Below are 19,769 nucleotides of genomic sequence, written 5' to 3'. Positions count from 1 at the left end.
ACTAGCTGAAAAGGCGAATGCCGGACTCTTCGACGGCACGGGTACAGAAGTTGTCACGGGCGGTAACTTGTAATGAGTTCTCCTTCAAGTCTGTAGTTTTCGTGTCGTTCACACTCCATTTTTCTGTCCTACTAAGACAAGTTTCTGCACACCAGCTTTCCGCCGCAATCGCTACCGTCAATAGTGGTTACTGGTACTTTACGCAGCACCTGGCACTTCTTCCAGGCAGTCTGGCAGTTGCTTTGGCATCTTTTTAAGGTCACTAGATGAAAGGGTGCCAATTGCATCTCCCCGGCGAAAAACTTTTTTCTGGAAGTGTTTCCTGAAGGGACCACAGCACCGGTATGTCTCCCTATCTCCTACAGTGAAGATTCCCCTCGGGAGAGATTACTTTAGTTTATCCGAAGCCAGCGAAGTGTGAGTTGAGAGTTTGTTTTCTGCCTCGCTTCAGTGAAAGAGTAAAGAAGCTGTTCCTTGGCACCCGAGACATAGAAGGTGTTTCAACGGTAATTTGCAAGAGTTCTTCATTGAAACTGATCTACCAGGACCGTCTGGACACACCCGAGAAACAAGTGTGAAATGCAGTCAGCACAGATATGCCCTCGTCCCCACGGAAAGTGGGGCTGTCCTCAGACGCATGAATACCTGCCGCACATCCAAGACAGATTCTCTGCATGTCTAAAACACTGCCCATCGGTCCCGCCTGGTCCATGAGACGAGTATGCCAAATCGATGCACACGAGAAGTACATGCCCTTTGTCTCCTCCAGACTACACAGCTCTTTCATAAGCAACGAAGGTTTCAAAGACATAATGACCCTGCCACACACACACAGGGAAGAAGTCGAATGACATCAGCACCTCGTGGAGAGCCCGCAGCCGCGCGCTGTTCGACAAAAGGCAGGACAAACAATCGCTTTCCTCAGTCGCTTCCTTTGTTGCTTCTTTCCCAGCTATTTTCGTCCCAGGGTCGCCACGTAACACACGCACTTCGATGCGGTCCATGCCCCTATACACCCGCTGCAGCGCAGACAAAAGTGACACGAGACTTCCGGGCACTTTTCCACCTTCGTCAGCACGGTGAAATAACTTGGACCCGTCCGAAGCAACACAGCCTGCTTGCGCCAACAAAGAGTCTCGATACTTGGCTGTATCAGACAGAAGGGGAGTGACACCGCCTTTGTGAGAAACCTCGAAAAGGGCCGTCCCTGAAGACGGCTCACATTGCTTTGTTGCCTGCTCAAATCCACTCTGTGTGTGAAACGCATGCGTTTTTATCAGTTGACTTCGCTCTTCCTTCCCTTTTTCATGCAGCGCCTTGCCAGACGCGCTCTCCTCCTCGTGTCCTCCTGTTTCGCCTCTCTTTCCGTCGGAGTCACACGTCTGTCTGGCATCGCAGTGGTTCCGCGCCACCGTTTTGGCGTGGTCATGCTTGTCCCCCGCTGCATTCGTCTGGGACTGCTTCGCTGACACAGTTTCAGCTGATCCGTCCGCTTTCTCAGGCTGACAGCCACAGATGTCTCTGGAAACCCGATGTTCGTTCCCCCGAGGCGGCGACGAGAAAACCTCGCGAAGTGGATCGCCGATGCAGAAACATCCTGGGTTCGCTAATATAGCGTCTTCTGTCGCAGTGGCATCTACGAATAGGCGAAGAATCTCTAGGGGAGGCCGCAGAGAATCAGGCAAATGCTCGACAAGCATTTCCACTGGTGGCCAGCACTCTTCTGATATGTCTACAGACGAAATGTTTGAGACACGTGACTCAGAAGCATCCGAAGTGGAGGCTGGAGGCTGTGTAGTCGTGAAAATGCACTCTAGGGCTATGCCTCGAAATCTCTGCCGCAACACCGCATCTAAGCAGAGAGCAGCAAGAAGTGCTACGCTGTCTGGCTCACGGTCTCCAACCTCAGAAATGGAGGCATAACACGGTTCGCGTGGTTGCCCCGGCCTGAGCTGGCCATTGTCATCTGTGTTGTCGGGCCATGTTTCCAAACCCCGTCTGTGTGCCTTTTTTTCGGCCAAGTGGCGCGTCCCCTCTCTCTGTCTTTCCCCTCTGCTGGTTCTGCGGTGGAGAGTGAAGACACATTTTCTCTCCTCCACTCCTCGGTCTTCTCGGAGCCCTCCCTCCGTGAAAACGCAACAGCACTGGCTGCCGGCGTTCGTGCGTTCTGCTGTTCGTCTCTCCGCCGAGCTAGGATATCTATCTGCCAAGCTATCATCTTCTTGTCTTCGACTCCCTACCCTGACGCCCGCATGAGATCCTAAGCGGAAACCATTCTCAGAACGAGGCGCGCCGTCCACTCCCCCGCAACCGTGCGCCGCTCCATTCGGGAAAATCTTTACCGGCGGCAAAAAGAGGCAGTACCCAGGCAAGTTATCCAGGATACCTGAGAGATACTCTGCACACCAGTGCCGCCACTCTGGAAGCCTGTGCTCACGGGGTCGCTTCTGGCACGGCTTCGCCTCAAACCCGGACACTTCAGGAGAAGGACGGGCGGCTGACTGCGCTGCAAACGCCTGCGTCGAGGTCCGGGGAGGCGGCGGACCACGAACTCCCGCGCAGTCGCTCTCGAACTCCATCGACTCAGACGGAGAGGTCTCTGAAGGCGAACCAGCCGGACTAGGATCCGACGCGGCGGGGTTCGGCAGCTGCACTTGAACAGCGGGGAACAAGTGACTTGGGCGGGAGCCCTCCCGCGCGTCCGAGACACAAGTCTCGCAGCCTGCAGATAGGCTGCTGTGTTGTCCGCGAGGGCAGCGCCTTTCGACGGAAAGAGTTCTTTTTCCGTGTTCTGGCTCGCGTCCGAATCTCCGAGAAGCACCCCGCAGACAGCTGCTACCCTTCGCCGCCACCTCGCTGCCCCCGCTTCTGCTCGTCTTGCGAAGAAGCGGAAGTTCCAAATGCGCTCGAAATCGGGTGTCTCGACACTCACTTCTCGAAGCCTCCGATCGTACGTTATACTGTCGTGGGCTAATTCGTTTACGGTCGCGACGCCCACAGCATGTCGGACTCGTGTGGAGTTCCCTTTCTCGCCCTTGGAGCCCACACCCATGACGAGTAGGATGTCTCCGGCACCTACAGCAGAGTCTCAGCGGCGCCTGGAACGACGGAGAAACAGGGGAATCAAGCGGATCGTTCACGTCGTGAATCTCCCGCAGCACGAAAGCAGCGCCTTTCACACAGACCTGAGGCTGCAGATCCGCCACAGTGCAGCCCCTGGACACCTGGCGCAACCTTCGTTGCGCCGTGAGGCGCGATGGTACGCAACACTGACGCACAGTGGCCGTCGGCGCCGGTGATGCCGCCTCGTCCCCATGTGAACGGATGGAACGCCGTTGAGCGTGTTCTGTGACTCGAGCAACGGGTTCTGTTTTCCCTCGAGAAAAACTGCCTCTTCGCCCGTGCTCTGTGGGAGATGGTGCTGCAGCACTGAACTGAGAGTCCGAGAAGGCAGAGCCAGACGCAGCCTGGACCGAAGAGGAAAAAACGCGACGCTCCCCATACCCACAAGTGGTGAAAAGAATGTCCCCATGGAATCGAAGAGCACAGCCTGGGGGGGCGGCGGTCAAGAGAGACTCAGCTGATCCCCAAGAGAAACAGCCAGCACCCGAAGCAGGCGCAGACCCGCAGCGGAAGCTACAAAACCGCAGCGAAGGGAACCGCCGAGCAGACGGTCCAGATATTTCAGTGTGCAGATCCCCGTCGGTCCCTCCACTACATGTCAGTGAAAGGTGGTCTTCGCTCTCCGGAAGCGGGAAGGCACAACTGCGCCCTGTGTCACACTGCACATGGTCCAAGGCCTGGAGGTCTGCCGGGTCTCCCACACTGCTTGAACATCCTTCTCTTCCATCGACCATGTGTGCAAACATCCAACGTTCGGTACTTTCTGGCCTAAGCTCGGTTCTAGAAAAGCCTCGCAGGCCGGTCGTGCTAGACGCGCCATCAAAACTCGCTTCCGCCCCCTCGCCCTCGTTCTTGCCCCTCTCCTGGCGCCTGTCCTCAGGGGTGCCGCAACTCTGGCGCTTGTGCCGGTCCTTGGAGGCTCCAGGATTCCCGGCAAGTACGGGAGAGCCTCGCTCGCCGTCTACGCTCGCCGACTCGCCGCTCGAGTCGCTGGAGATCTCCGAGACACTTCTCAGGTCTCGCCGAGCAGCTGGCCCGACCTGAAGCCCTGCGCTTCCCCACGGCTGGAAACTCCCATGGTCGCGAGATGCCGCGGCGTCCCTGCCGCGAGAACGAGCAGAGGGTCCCGTCCTAGGGGACCGAGTGCTCGTTGCGGCAGCAGGCTGCGTGGCGGGTCGTGTGACGGCGGCGATGAGCTGAGCCGCTTTCGGCAGGAGCCACGGGTCGTCTGTGTCGATGGAGAGCTCTTCGAGGGCAGCTAGCCAGGAGGCGTTGGAGAGGACCTTTGGCGGACGATCCAGCGTGCTGGGGTGCGATTCCGAGTCTCGTGCAGACGACAGCAGCCAGCTGATGAGACTGCGCTCCTGGACGAACCCTTTGGGTGCGACGGCAAAGCGAAACCGCCGAAGTTTTCCCCCGCTTCCGACTCGGTCCAAAACATTCTCTACGTCTTCGTTCCAGCACGCTGCTGTAGGCATGTCTGCTACCACCAGCTGCAGCTCTTCACACTGGCGGCAAGTGTACCGCCTGAAGAGTTGGAGCAAGCCGCTGCAGGGGCCCCAGGCGATCGCGAGGCACTTGAGCGCCGGCAGAGGAATGTCTTCGCCAGGCCTAGACAGGTTGCGACACGCTTGGAAAGCTGCCGACTGCGACATGCGCCGCGCCGGCTCCGGATCCGCCCGTAGCCGAGCCGAGTCACATCGAGGCTCGCGGGTGGTTTGGGGGAACAGAGGCTGCGAAACCGGACAACTCGGGGGAGAGACGGATTTGGGGAGCAGCTGGGACGCGGCGAAGACGAGTGCCTCCTCCACGTCGCTCGACGGGGTGTCCAGACAGCACAGGAGGTCAAGCAACTCCCGCTGTCGGTGCTGCTGTTGCCGGCGGGACTCCCACCGAAGCGTGCTCGAGAGAGAGATTTCTCGGAGGGTGGCTGCGTTTCCTTTCAGCAAATGCGCCCACATAGCCAGAGGTACCGCGCCGAACGCCGCAGCTCCCACACGCAAGACAGACAGGCCCTTGGCTACGAGCACCAGCGCCTTCCACAGGGGGACTGCACATGCGCGGCGAGTTACTTCCTGAGGAAGGCTGAAGCCGCCTGGGGGTCTGCGCCTCGTGTCCGTTGGGAAGACATTTCCGGAAAGAACCTCAGTCACATTCACCCCCTTGCACGGTGCCGCAAGCAAGTGCTCGCACACTTCACTGGCGTCAAATACTGGACGAAACCTGAGGTCGGCCGTGTCAGGAATGTCTTCACTGTGCTGGAGTGTCGCCTGCGGAGCCGACTGTCGGAAATCCCCTGACAGTACCGAATCCGTTTCCAACAGAATCCCCGTTTTCTTGTCCGTACGAGTACACTCGGCAGGGGAGGAGCGGGGTACACAAGCTTCATTTCCAGGATTGGTGCCAGATACGCCTTCATCGGTCAGAAACTGTTCTAAAAGACACCCACGCGGCGGGGCCGACGCGTCGACGGGGCAGGATTCGCCTCTTTTGTCTTCGGAAGAAAGAGGAAGTTCAGTATCGATGGCTGACCTACGATGCGCGAGGCAGAGGGGGGGGTAAACTGGAGAGTCGCACAGACAGTGGAGCGCGAGGCCTGAAACGCACCGTGCCGCCCTCGTAAGATCGCTCAAGAGAATGTCCCGGAGAGAATGAGACACCAAAGAAAGAGTTAAGAAATCCCGGAGGTCGAGGAAGGAAAGAAGGTAGTCGAAACACAGAGGCTCGGGCGTCTCCAGTTCAGCCAAGGAGCGACAGCGCTCACGGCGAGGCGCCGGAGCACAGGGGACGGTTTCAGGGGGAACTCCCTCATTGTTGCCAGGCGCCATTGCCTTCTAGGACTGGAAATCGATCCGGGGATCCGTTGTGAACACGGAGATTATTTACAACTCCACTGCGACCGAGTGCGACACGGCTCTTTCATGTTCTGCTAATCCGCGGTCTACAGGGTATGAGGTCTGCCCCTCTCAAGAACGACGATTGCAGGTGCATGAATGAGTCGAAACAACACCGTGAATGCAAAAAACGCCTGTCTGTATCTATACAGCTCTACGCAATTCATGCGAGTCAGTCCACCAACGTTTTCAGAAAACTGGAGGCACTATCCTCGATTTGACATAGCGGGAAAAAGCAAATGGCGCATTGAGAAAACCTCGAGCCTGACGCTGAACCTCAGGCGCGTGAGTAATGCTAAGGAGCAACAGACGACGACAGCTAGCGTCCGCTAGAACAAACGCGCCTCTATTTCCCCGACAAAAAAATTGGAGAAAGAAATTGGTTCCGACTTCTAACCGTATGAAAGAAAAAGGGCCATATTCCGAGTGCGGATCCACCAGCTAGCATGCGGAGGGTCGTCCCTCCGACAACTTTTTGAGTAGGAAGGCGGGGGGACATCGGCATTTTCAAGGGGTCCGCACTCCAGCGTATATCTTAAGCGAAATGCTTTGAAAGAGTCCGCAAAGCCTTTAACGAAAGGAGTTATATGACCTTGCGGACGTGAATTCACAGTGTCGAAAGTAAACCGATGCGTCGAGCTTCTCGGACGCAACTGCTATGACGCAGCGTTGCACAGGAAGCCTGGCTTTCTGAGTGTAAATGCCACAGATGAATTCGTGATCTGTGCGTGTGGAAGTGAAACTCCAAAGCAGTGTAAGCCGGAACAGCTGCCTAACAAGACTGAAAGAGTCTTAGATGAGAGCCCGATCGCCGTTTGCGGCAGGCCCGGAAAAGAAGCACACAAGTGCCTTAGTAACAAACGACTGGGGAACTTCCCAGAAAATGTAGTGGTACACGTATAGTTCAGAGAGGTTCAGAATTCGTCCAGCCCAAGAAAATCCCTCAACAATGGAGCAGTTTCGATGAATTGTGGGTGAAAGAGGCGTCGCGAATTTGCCCCGGTCAGGACGGAGAGCGGAGCAACCGGCCTCAGCCTTTTGGATTCCCCCTTTGTTTCTGTTGAAGCAGGGGAAACTGAAGAAGTCTGAACTTCCGGCAGCATGCCAGCGCTCAAAACGGTGTTCTCGCCGCGCCCCTCCTCGACAGGGCAACCAATCTATGTTCCACACTTGAGCGCTCAAAGCTGGTGCTGACTCAGAACCCTCCCACATTATCTTACTGTCCGCCTCGTTGACGAAGCCTACAAAACCGTACCCGGTGTTTCGAAACGGCATGACGAAGCGCCGGAATTCTTCCTCCTGTAGTCTTCTGTCCAGCGTCGAAGTAGTTTTCTTCCTCGCATGCCCCCCGTTACCATGCATGAAGTGAGTCAAGTGGCGACAGCTGATTTGACATAGTCTTATGTCACAAATTAGAGTACGAAAAGGTCTTCGCAAAAGCTACAACTGCACTTGAACTTTATGGAACGGACACCCCAACTCCGCACCTCCGAGGCTACACCCGCTCGTCCCCGATGCACAAACATGTATATAGAGATGTTGGCGTCAAGAGAGGTTTGACTGCATCATGAAGGGTCGGAAAAAATAGGTGAAGGTGTGGGAAAGCACATCCTAGAGTTGCAACGACGAGAAATAGGCGAACGAGTAGGAGCAACTACTGCGAACATGCCATCTAAGAGGGGCACAGATCGTTCATTATTGAACTAGCAACTTGGAGGAATATGTAACAGGAATGTCGCGGCAAAGGTGTGCTCCTGTCTGGGATTTGCAATATTTGTCATACACGCTTCAAGAGCGGCTCCTAGTATCTGAAACATGAGTGATCGTGCCGAGATCATGCCATATCGAGGCTGCCCCACCACACGAAATGAAATTACAAGCAGCTTTCAGCTGCAGTGTTCGGCCTTGCTTCAGGTGAAGATTCTTTTAATTTGTTCCTGGTGGCTTGCGTGAAGCAATACCGTATGTTCTCAGTGTTTCTCCCTGTGCCAGTATGCCGACTTGCAAAAGAAAAAAGTCTGTCGCCACCCCCGAAGCCGCCAATTTGGCGACGACTTTTTCACCATAATTCCCCTCTCCCCTCAGCAGGGCCTCTCCCACATGATACAGAACGACCACTCTCAGCAGCTAAACTCGTGATAAAAAAATGCTGATACACTTCTCCTACACAGCGACTTACGACACACCGGAGACATGTTCAATGGAAGGTACCACCAGCGAATCTACACTTGCGAAACGTTTACGGCTACCCGCTGCACAGAGTCAGCGAGTCTGGCACCATTAATGCTAGTCACTGAATGAAAAAAAACCACAGAGTAGCTCAGAGCACGTACACGTTGGAAGGAATCGCAAACGCGACACAAACGTCCATCTAAGTGTCTCGTGCCCGCTTCGCTACAGGGCCTGTCGGTACAAATGACTCGTCTTTCTCGTAAGGGAATGAAGGATGCAGGTGACATACCGCTGCGCATAACCATAAGAATTTAGTTGCTTGGGAAAGACCTCAGCGTGGAGGGTCTTTGCTGGTGTCCCTGTCATGGGAAACCAGGAACGATGCAAGTCAACACGAAAAAAAAATCCGCTTTGATTCTCAGCCACTACCGTCCATATCATGGTAGTCATTTCCCTGCAGCCGTGACAAATGTTCTGACAACGCGTCAAGATACGACAAAGCGGCGGGGTCGTTCAGTGTTTCACTGAAAAGTGAAGCAACGAGACGCCTACAAGCAAAGACAGACAACAAACGTACCGACTGTAGAGGGGCATCTCAATAAACACCACCGACTCTGCCATGTGACACCGTAGATTTCAGCCTTGGGCATGCTTAATTCCCACAGAAGAATTGCTTACCTTAGGTGAGCGGAGAAGCAGTAAAGACACATCAATTGCTCGACGCGCCACCAAAGCTCAACCGATAGAAAAAGCGAGGGGTTCCTGTGTCTGTTGACAGAGTTAACAAAACAGCGCCGACGACACAAGCAGTCATTGGAGGATGAATGTGCATCCCTCGTTGACGCCAGGGTTATTGAAAGGCGAGTTGGAGTGTCGTAACCGTCGCTACTAAGCATGAGCCTGGACCGGAAGCATTTTCACTCGGAATTCGCAACCTTGCATCGCCTGACCACAGCGAACCTTGCACACAAGCGGGACTCGTTTATGCTGTGTGTACTTCAGCGACCATGCTAAATTTCTGAAGACTAGTGTTTGGTAAAAGCACTACTCGTTCGCTGCATATTTCCTTCCACAGAGAGGCACCGTGAATCGTTCTCGTTGGACTGTGTGGCAGCTTTCTTGTCCACTGAGAAATCTGCGTCGCTATCACCGTCACTCACTTGACAGACTGAAGCTGCGAGGTCAAACCGCTGATGCGGACGGCAACTGAGTTCGGCAGTTTGGAAATCTGGACGCACAACACAAGAGAGTGACAGCGTTATGTTATTGCAACATACATCCAGATCGACTTTCAGTCTTCTGCTTAGAGCGGCACCAACTCATATCAGTATCCACGAGGTACAGTGCGTCGGCTAGTACCGCAAACACTTTTCTACAAAGGCTCTGACAGACCGCACATGAGGGATAGTTTCTCGTTGCCGAGAGCGCCTTATCAATTTCTGTCTTTTTAAGAAACGCTTCGAGACTTTCCCTCTCACCATGTCTAAGATAGTCCAATGCTGACTGCCGAAGCACGCATACGACGGCCGACAGGAATCGTCCGGGAGGCTCGAGGCCATATTCTCGTTTCGCGCGCGAGTCTCCCTCGGAAGACCGTCCGTGTACGGCACATCAAACGACGTGCTTGTTGAGGGAAAACCGTCTTGCATGCTGTCTTCGTGGAAGGACGAAGAAACGGAACGGCTGCTTGCTTCGGCTGTGAAATCACGGAGGCACACTTCTCTTTGCTGACCCTCCTCAAGCCTCTGGAAGCTATCCTGCTTGCTTCGCTTGCGCGGGGTCCTGGCAGCGCTCATCGAATTCCTCGGCGTCCGTCCACTCATCGGATGATTGCTGCCTGGGTTCCCGCCTTTCGCCTTCTCCATGGAGAACAGCGAAGAAAAGTCGCGACCATCGGGAGGTACAGGAGGGTTAAACGGAGGAGCCCAAACCAACCTGAGAAGGGCAAAAGTCACATCCGAAACGCAGCGTTGAGCAGAAAATGAAGGATGAAAGGTCGACGCGCGGGCTTCCGAAGAGTGCCCATCTCATGTTCCACCCAAAGCAAACCCTGTCCTAGTACAAGGAAGCAACAGGCACCCGGTTGGTTCTATGCTTTTACTAAACCCCCACTGCTAATGACTACATCTTCCTAGCAAACATGAATACCGGTAGCATATTGAAATCCAACACTTTTAGCTTTCTAAAGCAGTCCAGTGCAGTGGAGGTGTACCGCAATCATACAGAACTTGGTTGTCTGTATCTCATAACTGGAGTCCTATTCAGTATCCTAGGTACTGTAATGTCTCTGATTATTCGATTTGAGTTATACAGTTCTGATTCGCCGATCATTTGTAGAGAGACAGAGTCTCCGATGAGGCCGTTTTCTGGCGCAGCCTCATAAGCGTCAGGAGACGGACACCCGATTCGGGGAGAAGTTCCTTTTGCAGCAAGCGCATTCACGAAGTACAGATGTTCCAGACGTCGCGGTCAGTGTCTGCATGTTCCTTTCCTTTCGACTTCCGGGAACGACAAGCCTCAGCTCTGCAGTCGAGTCGGGGGTTGAACTTACTGTCCCAAGGAGATCCAACTGTCGTGCACATCTGCCGCATTTCCCTCCTTCCTAGAGCTACACGCAGCTCCACCTTCGACACCACGGTTCACGGAAGGTCTGAAACCGAGGTTCGAAGGGCGTTGCTTTTCTTCTTCGGGCGGTCTGCCTGCTCTGTCCGAATCCCTGCACTCGTCTTCCGTATCAGTTGTGTCTGCTTCGGATCCCGTTGCTATTCCAGCCAGATACTCAAACAGGCGTTCCTGCACAGGGCCTCTGGCTGCGAGATCCCAGTGAGTAGCCGCTGCGGCATTCTCCGCGGGCTCGCACACCTGGACAAGAGACAGCGCATGGAGACATGTGCTGCGGACGCAGGGCGGACTGTTTCGTCGTGCGATTCGCATCACCAGTCGTAGCAATGCGCTGGTGCTCACGTTACACTCCGCCTCATCTCTGTTTCTCAGCAGCCTTGAAATCCTGTGACAGGTGCTCGAGAAATTACCCGATTTCAGGCTGCGGCTGTCTCCGCGTTTCGCCTCGCCGTTAACGGACATCAGCACCTCATTCTCGCCCCCGGGATCGCTTAGAGAACCAGACACACTTTGCTCTCCACCATTTCGTTCTGATGTCTCCAGAACGCGAGTCGATTTTGCGGGTGACACGGCGCTTCCGTATTCCAAGCTCATTTTGCGGTGGGGCCGAGGAGCTGCCAACCCCGCATTTCGGGTCTCAAATCCGCAGCTGTCAGCAGAGTCGATTCTCTCCACGCTTCTCTCCTTGCCTGACCCATGGTGAGGACAGGGACCGGCTTGGGCGCCGCCCTTCATGCTTCCTTCTCCATCACTCCCCTTCTTGGATGCGGCGTACGCTTTGGCACGTCTGCGGCGCCTCTCCTTTTGCCTTTCGTACTCGAGGAGGTACTCGTTTCCCAGAGACGTCGAGGCCATCTGACAGACGGACCAGATCGCGGCGCAGACCTCTGAGGACTTGACGCGGTTCGGCCGACGAAGCACGGACTCCAAGTAGGGCAGGAAAGTCGGATGGTTCAGCAGGACGCGGCAACCTGACGGAGCGAGAGGCACCTCAAAAATCACATCGATGGACTGGCTTCAGATCGAATTCCGCAAGATCCAGTCCACAGCCACAAGGACAGAGACTCAGGATATATAGGGGTCCTAAAACACCTGTCTCGGGTGAAGCAATGCGACAGGAAAACGAAACACGATGAGTCTCGCGAGCTAGCCTGGGTGTCAATCCAGAGGAAAAACGGTACCACGATCGCCGCCTTCACAGGGTCCACCTACCTGAGGGGGTTAGGGCGAGGTAAGAAATGATGGATGGTGGCGGCGCCGCAGCAACACGCCTGGCTCGCGGCACGACAATGTGACCGTTTAGTCGCACAAGATGCACCATGTATTGCTCTTGCTCCCAGCGTCGCAGGAAGGTATTGAAATCGGCGAAATCACGTCTGCCTTGTCCCGGCTGTCGGTGCATGCAAAAAACCCAACGGAAATTTCCAGAACATAGCACCACAGGTCCGAGCGTCGACGGTTCCTGTGGTGGGGAAGCTGCCCTCTCTGGATGACTGTCTAGGCCCCGACGTGCCTCATCCTCTGGAGGCAGGAAGGATTCCATGTTAAATGTCAGACAGCGAGGCCCAATCGAATTCCACATTGCTCTTGGTCCACACGCCTCGTTGTCCTTCCCTCTTTGGCTCGTTACATCCCTTGGAGTGTGTCCGGCTTCCGGCTCACTCGATGAAGCAGGAATGGTCTCCTCGTCGACCTTTCTGAGGCCACTCTGCTGGACAGAGGATTCGCCCGACAACGGGGCCTGGCTGCCTCTGCCAGCGGCCGCGTGCGTTCCACTGCTCTTCATTTGCTCCCAGATAGACACCATTTGCTCCGTTCGCGACAGGTACTCCCAAGCTGCCTTCTCCGCATCCCGTTGAAAGCGACCTGTCCTGTCGGCATAGGTGCCACCCGCGTTCACGCGAACTCGCAAAGCAACGTCGAGGAAAGGAGACAGCACCTCCCCATTCACAGAGTCATCGTCTTCCTTCGTGTTCGAAGATCTCCTCCGGGAGGCTCTCCCCTCCATAAGAAACCGTTTGTCTCCAGTTCGGTTCGCCACGTCACTAAGAAGGCGACGAGGGACTAGGAGTTTGCGCACAGGAACGCGGTGCTCGTGGTTGCCTAAGCTCACCAAAGAGTACGACTCGTCTAGATCCGATAAGTCGACAAGGCCGTCCAGAGCCGACGCCCGCCCTCGTCGTTGCTCGAGTCTCGCAAAAAGGGGCGGACTCTCTGCCACGACTGTCGCAGGGTCGTCGACTCCTGTCCGGGACCACCTATCCGACATCTCGTCCGCGGAAGTTTCGGCGAAAGGCAGTCCTACCGAGGGGTTGGTGCGGTCATCTTTAACGCTGAAAAACTTTGCATCCTGTTCCCGCCAAGGCGTCAACGAGGAGGAACCAGAGCGAGAAGAACGAGACGACAGCGCAGAGGAAACGGAAGAGCGAGCAGACGAAGACGACGTGCAAACGTACCTCATTGCGTTCCGCTGAGCGGCTGAGACGGAATCTGCGAAAACCATGGCATCTAAAGAGAACTGTTCGACTATCCACATTCTCGCGTTGATCGCCTCCTCACTGACAAGACCTTCCTCGAGAGCAATCCGGACTCCTTTTTCACGAATGATAGCCGCCACTCTCACAGCTGCGTCCTCGTCCTCAGAGTCCTCGCCTCGCCTTCGACCTAGGTCCTCATTATCTCTACATTCCTGCCTGAGGCTCTCGCCAGAATTCTTCTCCCCGTTTGCGACACTTCCGCCGGTCCGAGAAAGTTGCGCAGCCATGCTCCTCGACTCCAAGATGGCCACCAACTGCACCTGCAGCTGAGCAGGCACGAACGACATCCAAGTGAATCCTCGGCCGGCGCCGCCCTTGCTCATTTTGCCTCTTCTAAACGTGATCGCCGCGGCAAGGCCCGGGACGACAATGTTTGCATCCAGTTGAGCGAACGCTGCCTCGACGACTGACTGGGTGTGTGAAGACGAGCAGCTCGCGCTAGCCTCACTCGCTTCCTGATATAGAGTGAGCCCGCGCGCCGGCTTCACAGAGCTCCCAGCAGCCTCTTCGCGCTGGAGTAGATGGAAAATCCAAGACACGGGGGGGCGGGTGGCTTCCTTTCCAGTTGTGGTACTGGTACTCGACGGAAATATCGACCCTGGGACGTGCACCAGCTTCTCAACGACTCCGGGGTCCACTTCTGCCTGGAAAAGTGGGAACTGAGGTGGCGCAGGTTTCATTCTCAAACTTGTGCGCCTCCTGCTCCAAGCGTCCGGATAGCCCCCAAAGGCAGTCGCCACCGCGCCACCACGGGGACCCAGTCCTACAGAGTAGGGCGGACGGTGAGCACCCGCCGAGGACGCTCCGGGGGAATAGAGGTCCAGATCAACGACTTTTGATCCGAGCACGCGGGTCTCCCAGATCTCCGGCAACTTGAAAACCTAAAGCAGAACACGGCACAAACAATGTACGAGAGAGAAGCTTCTCCTACAACAGCAGCTGTTCCGAATCAACAGCCTACGCCGTTAGTGTTCGGTGAGAAAATTCGCGTGGCAATCGACGAGTGCCAGCGTTTTTCACATACACGTTTACTTTCGGCGTCTCGAAGATTTGTCGAAAACAAGCGCTCTGCATCATGCTACGCAAGATCCTCGGGGTTATCGAACCCCTTGTCTCTCACCTCGCGGACGGTTTCTTCGACTTTCCAATATTCCCCCTTCTCGCTAGCGCCTTTTTTCCGATGCGCCAAAATATGTACAAACGAACGGCCGCTGTGCTAGTATACCCGAAACGTTCCCTGTCAAGCAACAATCCCTCGTGTCCTGTTTCAGGGGACTCACCTTTGCCATGAGGTGCTCCACGAGCCGAACGTAGACGAAGCGCTTCAGAGGTGTTTGGTCCCGCAACGCGACAGGCGAATATTTGGAACTCCGGAACTCGATCTTCTCACATCCGGTAGGGTCTATTCCTGCCTCTGAGTCTGCGTCTCTTTCTTCCTTGCGCATCGCGTCTTGCGTGTAAAGCCGCGCCCGGGAGTCCTGCCTGTGAGTCGGCCAGTGCTGCAGCCCATCCTTCGAGTTTTCTTCTCTCTCCGTTTGCATCTGTCCTGGGCTTGCGCCTTCCCACTTTTGTGGAGTTTCGACACCATCGCCATGCGCCACTGCCAAGTACTCATTCAAGAGGTTGTAGAGCCAGCCGTCGCGCTCTCCTCTTCGGACGCCCTCGTCTGCTCGCAGCAGTTGAAGCTGGAGGACTCGAGGCCAGCTTTCAGTGGACACCATTCCGGTCTCCATGAGGTTCAGAATGATTCTCACAGCGCGCCGAGTCTTCCGGCGGCACACAATCGTTACGATTCGAATCGCTTCGCTGCGAAGAAGGGCTGGCTGGTTCGGACCCAGACACTTGAGAATCACCTCCTGAAGCTGCCAGGCCCACCGCGGCGTCTTTGCAAACAAGCCGACGTTGCTGCCTCCGCTCGAGGGCGCTGACGCATCGTCCGATTCGCAAACTGAATGCCAAGACTGCGAAACTTCGCTCTCGCTCCTTGCCGTCGTTCTCCCAGGGCAGCACCAATCTTTGGTGCCATCCCGGTGTCGTTCAGTTCCTGCGTTTAGCGATTTGTCCCTGAATATTTCTGTCGCGATTGGGCGACTCTCGAGGCTTCCGCCGAGCTCAGCCTGGTGGCCCGTTACTGAAACAGCGACGTCTGTTGGAGTATCATCATCGAGAATTTGCCGCTGCCAGTAAGCGAGACACCGAAGTCTGAGAAAGAGAGATCCGCGACTTAGAATTCGGCTGGCCACGCGGCGCGCCGGAACAAAATCTAAGCAGAGATGAGGGAAAAAATGACCGACCAGTGTGTCTTTCTCCGCACCTTGATCAATCAGCTGGATGAGCAGCGTAAAGATTCCTGCCTTCGACAGCTGAATCACGCCCTCCAGCGAGGCCGAAAACGTACCCACAATCGCTCCGTACTGCGCCGACAACGTCCGTAGAGTATGGTGATCTGCCAGGACTCGAGGCAGCACTGCTGCGAGTCGCAGCTGTTCGTTTCGAAGAGAAGCCGAGGGCGCCGCCTCCGTCCCAGAAAAGCCGTGATTGGCTCGGGAGACCTGACACGAGCCATAAGCAGAAGATCCAGCCAGTCCGCCCAGCGTGTCTTGCCCGCGGCTTCCTGACGCTCTTGAGTGGCTCCCCCAGACTTGAGCTCCTGTGCTGGGCGACAGACAGCACCTCCTCGGCCTCCCCAGTTCTGCAGGAAGCTGCTCAGATGTCCGCATGCGGACATGGTACACTACGCGCTTGCCTCGCAGTCGCACGATGGCTGTCTCAGCGGCAGCAGCGAGCGACAGGGTCTGCCCAAAGGGAGCGTTCTGAGGGGGTAGTGTCGGTGGACATCTCATCGTGCTCCCGCCCACCTCGCCCCTCAGGTTCTGCGCGCCTCTGTGAGAGTCTGGGCTGTGTCGATGGTTTCCCTCAACACTCTGGCTGCGTGTCTCAATGCCGCATGTTTGTTGAAGGATCGGCAGGCGGCCCCCGTCAGACGCACAAATCTGTTCCGACTGAGACACAGCCGTTGAATGACGCGCTGCTATCTGAACTTCTTCGCCTTCCAAAGGGCATGCGGCACCACCACCATGAGGCTCGTACGCCGGGTTTGGTTCTGATTGAACTGGGCAAGATGCCACCCGCGACTCACCGGGTACTTCGCGAGTAACTGCAGCGGCTCGATGTCTTTCGTGAGCCTTGAGGGCAGAAGTCGTGGGCAGTACTAACCGCACATGTGGCTTGGTATTCATGTGTGAATCAGTCGCAGGGCCGCTGTGTGCCCCAGTCGGTTTCTCCGACCGCATAATGCTTGATACTTTACGTCTGAGCACCTCCGGTGATCCGCCTTGCACACGAGGGGGCAGCCTTTCTGTGGGGTCAGCAGGTCTGGCCACTGCACCAGTCTGTTGCGCCTGAGGATGTGTGTATCTTTCGCTCGAACGCAGGTTTTCACCGGCGACTCTTTGCCTCGCTGGATTCCGCCCAGGTGCAGCGGGAGTTGGTGAACTCAAGCGTGCGATCGGGGGAGTCCGGATTTGTTCCTGTCCTTCCACAGCTGTCTGGGGGAAGGTATCTGGGGGCGATCGACAGCCTGGGGAGCTTCGTGTCATATTCGGACGGTCCTGAGGAACCTGGGTCACGGGCGGAGTGGAAAGCGACGGGCACACGGAGGAGGCGCACCGACACACCGACGCGGGACTGACGTGAGGAGGCAGGAGGAGTTCCTGCAGCAACAGTCCTGCAATTTCCATCAGCAGAGCTCGTCGGCCACAAAGCCCTGCACCAGTCTCTTCATCAGGTGACCCTCTCTTCCCTGCGCCAGCCGAAGATTCTTGGTTGAATTTAGTAGACACATCTCCTGGCAACCCCTTTGAATCACACTGAGACTCTGAGCGGAGACCAACAGGCGGCTTGGTGGTGGAGTCTCCTCGCTTGACCGAACCCACTGAGAAGGACATCCGGCGTCCTGACCGATGCTGGCCGGCATGCGTCGTTTCCTTCTCTACCTGCTGCCCCACCACGTTTAAGCCTTTGTCGCCAGCTGCGCATGCGTTGCGCGGCAAGACCGACCGGCAACGTTGGTTAGCTTCAGCCCCGTGAGCAGATTGCGTCTTTTGAAAGAAAGGCCTATTGTGTCGACGGGCCTGCAGCGTCCACAGAGACTCGGGTGGGGGGAGCGAGAGACTGAGAACGTTGTGCGGAACGATGAGAAGGACGGACACCAGAGCGTTCGCTATTAGCAAAAAGTGGAGGTTGTCCATATCCCACGGTAGGCACGAGAAGCCGCATGACGAAGGCAGAAAAAAAGTGAGGATTTGTTGAAGGAAGATCTCGAAGATCCGGGTAAGATCTGAGGAGAAGGCAACCAGGAAGCGAAGATGAGAGACCAAGGGACCGAGAAGAAGACGCGAAATCAGCTGCCAGTCCCTGAGCGCACAAATAAGCGAGAACAACCCGGGAAAACGACCTCATCAATCAGAATTCTGCAGGGAAGCAGCAAAGGTTACAACAAAGCCGTGTTGCACCTGCCCCTATTCTCGCCAACTCTACAAAACAAACTTTTCTCCAAATCGATGGTCTCAGCTCTATTCCGACCCCATCGAAACAGAATGCTACGAGTGCTGCTGGTCGACTACAGACTGTCTCTTCTCCACGAATGGCGACAGCGGGACATAATTACTTGAGCGCACAAAACTGCTGACAAAAAGCACTCTGCCATGGCAACATACGCCACAAGGTTTGCTCCTCTACTGAAGAATTTGAGAGGATGCCGAATATGTCGTGCCTGGAGACACGGGCTGCTCTGTCTATTCGGTTTCACAGAAAAAACTCGCGACTGTCTGCATGTGAGTCATCCCGGGGTCACGAATCCTGAAACTGGCTTCGTGAAAGCTTCATGCGTGATCTGTTTACCAGAGGGCAGCATTCTGAACGGGGTGCTGCAAAACTCCAGTAGCGTTCATGAGCTCGATTAAGGCCGACATCCAGGAAACGCTCGGAGTGCACGTCTGGGGGTCCTGCAGCCGGCCCCTTACATTGGCGACGCAGGAAGCGCCTTCACCCGCCGAAGACTGAATTTCATTGCCAGGACCTGGATGGATGTTCTTGACACTTCCCATTTGACAGCTCCCCTGATTCACGGCAAGGCGTTCTACGCCGGAAGGGAAAGATGGCGTAACCGACTGTGAGACAGAGGGAACAGCGGAACACGGTCCGCCTGATCCTGCATTTCGCCCAAAGACGTCGACTCGTTTAGGCATTGAAGCGCTGGTAAAGGAGACGGTGGAGAGGTCGAAAGGTGGACACAAACTTGCCGGTCCACCCAAGAGCGATCGCCGTGGAAGAACCATTGGCACGCACGGCGCTGCGTGCCAGCAAACTTCAAGTCTGTGGAAAAGCTGTGAAAACATCAGAAACAGGATAGATTGTCGTGAGTGAATACGACCACGAACGTGTGTGTGTAAACGCCGAGGTCTAGGTTCCCAGTCCACCGGAACGGCCTCGTCAACTCCGCAACCACCGGGACCCAGTCCACCGGAACGGCCTCGTCAACTCCGCAACCACCGGGACCCAGTGAAGCCTTGACTAAGCAGGGACGCGTCCGTTTGCCTCCTGGTGCCCAAAGCCTGCAGTGTCTTTCCCAACAACGCTAGACTCGAGTACCTCGGCAGACAGGAAGCCTTGGTCATATTATCGGCTGGTAGCCATCACCTCAGAAAAGACGTGCGACATTTTTACCACCTTTCGATGTATGGGAGAGCCGCGACAAGGCGCAGCTACCCCTGAACTGACTCGAGGCTCGCCGCGCCGTCACCACTGCAGCATGTTCTGATTTTTGGTGACTTACTCCAATGCGAGCACTGTCTCCGAAGATGTACGGGACGACGTCGCTGAGCATCTTGAGTGTCGGGCAGCTTCCCACGTGCTTTGTTTGTCCTTCTTCCTCTTCGTGCATGACCACCAGACGCCTAAGAATCTCTTCCTGAATCCGGGAAGATGTCGAGATGCCGTGCACCGCAACTCCACGCCGATCATACAAAATGCCTGTCTCGGATGACGGAGACGGACGGATGCGTTTCTGTTGGCAGCGCGTCATTCGCGTCGTCACACTGTATTTGCCACACACCTGACGAGTGCCTCCCTCAGAATTCTGCTGCGGGTACGGACGCTGCACGAAGGCAGGCCCGGAGTAGGTCGAGGCGCCACAACCTGCCTCAGCAGTGCCAGGCGCCCCTGCGCCGTTCTCCGTCACGCTGAGAGTCTCGCGGAATATCTGAGGCCCGCCAGCGAATCTTGCAAGTCTCCCTCTGGGGTTCGGAGCAACGAAGAAGCTCGCCTCTCCCACATCCCGCCTCCCCGGCCTCGTCCTCACTATCAAACGTCCAAGACGTCACCAAATCCCGACGCGTTGGTTCCCGATCATACTGCGATA

The 19,769-nt window shown here is 55.8% G+C and overlaps 2 protein-coding genes across 2 annotated transcripts; both read right to left on the bottom strand.

The window, feature by feature from the left end:
* Positions 1–470: 470 nt before the first annotated feature.
* Positions 471–6,374, bottom strand: TGME49_228380 (hypothetical protein). The gene has a single exon (XM_002366419.2). The coding sequence runs from the start codon at positions 5,949–5,951 to the stop codon at positions 771–773; it is 5,181 nt and encodes a 1,726-aa protein (XP_002366460.1). The 5' UTR covers positions 5,952–6,374; the 3' UTR covers positions 471–770.
* Positions 6,375–6,911: 537 nt separating this feature from the next.
* TGME49_228390 (hypothetical protein) lies at positions 6,912–19,249 on the bottom strand. The gene is made up of 8 exons (XM_018780207.1): positions 19,185–19,249; positions 14,629–17,764; positions 12,024–14,229; positions 10,741–11,782; positions 9,668–10,124; positions 9,350–9,417; positions 8,868–8,957; positions 6,912–8,737 (listed from the first exon to the last, which is right to left on the bottom strand). Exons 2-8 carry the CDS (start codon positions 17,596–17,598, stop codon positions 8,608–8,610), a joined length of 6,963 nt encoding a protein of 2,320 aa, XP_018636102.1. The 5' UTR covers positions 17,599–17,764; positions 19,185–19,249; the 3' UTR covers positions 6,912–8,607.
* Between the last annotated feature and the right edge of the window lie 520 nt (positions 19,250–19,769).

This window comes from Toxoplasma gondii, chromosome X (genome assembly GCF_000006565.2).
Source record: "Toxoplasma gondii ME49 chromosome X, whole genome shotgun sequence".
Classification (NCBI taxonomy): Eukaryota; Apicomplexa; class Conoidasida; order Eucoccidiorida; family Sarcocystidae; genus Toxoplasma; species Toxoplasma gondii.
This window is presented reverse-complemented; position numbering and strand designations above follow the sequence as displayed.

Excerpts from the sequence above, each read along its gene's own strand:
- TGME49_228380 (XM_002366419.2), bottom strand. The coding sequence starts at position 5,951 with ATGGCGCCTGGCAACAATGAGGGAGTTCCCCCTGAAACCGTCCCCTGT.
- TGME49_228390 (XM_018780207.1), bottom strand. The coding sequence starts at position 17,598 with ATGGACAACCTCCACTTTTTGCTAATAGCGAACGCTCTGGTGTCCGTC. Across the intron at positions 10,125-10,740 it reads AGTTGGATCTCCTTGGGACA|GTTGGTTTGGGCTCCTCCGT; the intron begins GTAAGTTCAACC and ends TGCCCTTCTCAG. Across the intron at positions 8,958-9,349 it reads TCGCAGCTTCAGTCTGTCAA|ACACAGGAACCCCTCGCTTT; the intron begins GTGAGTGACGGT and ends CTCTGTCAACAG.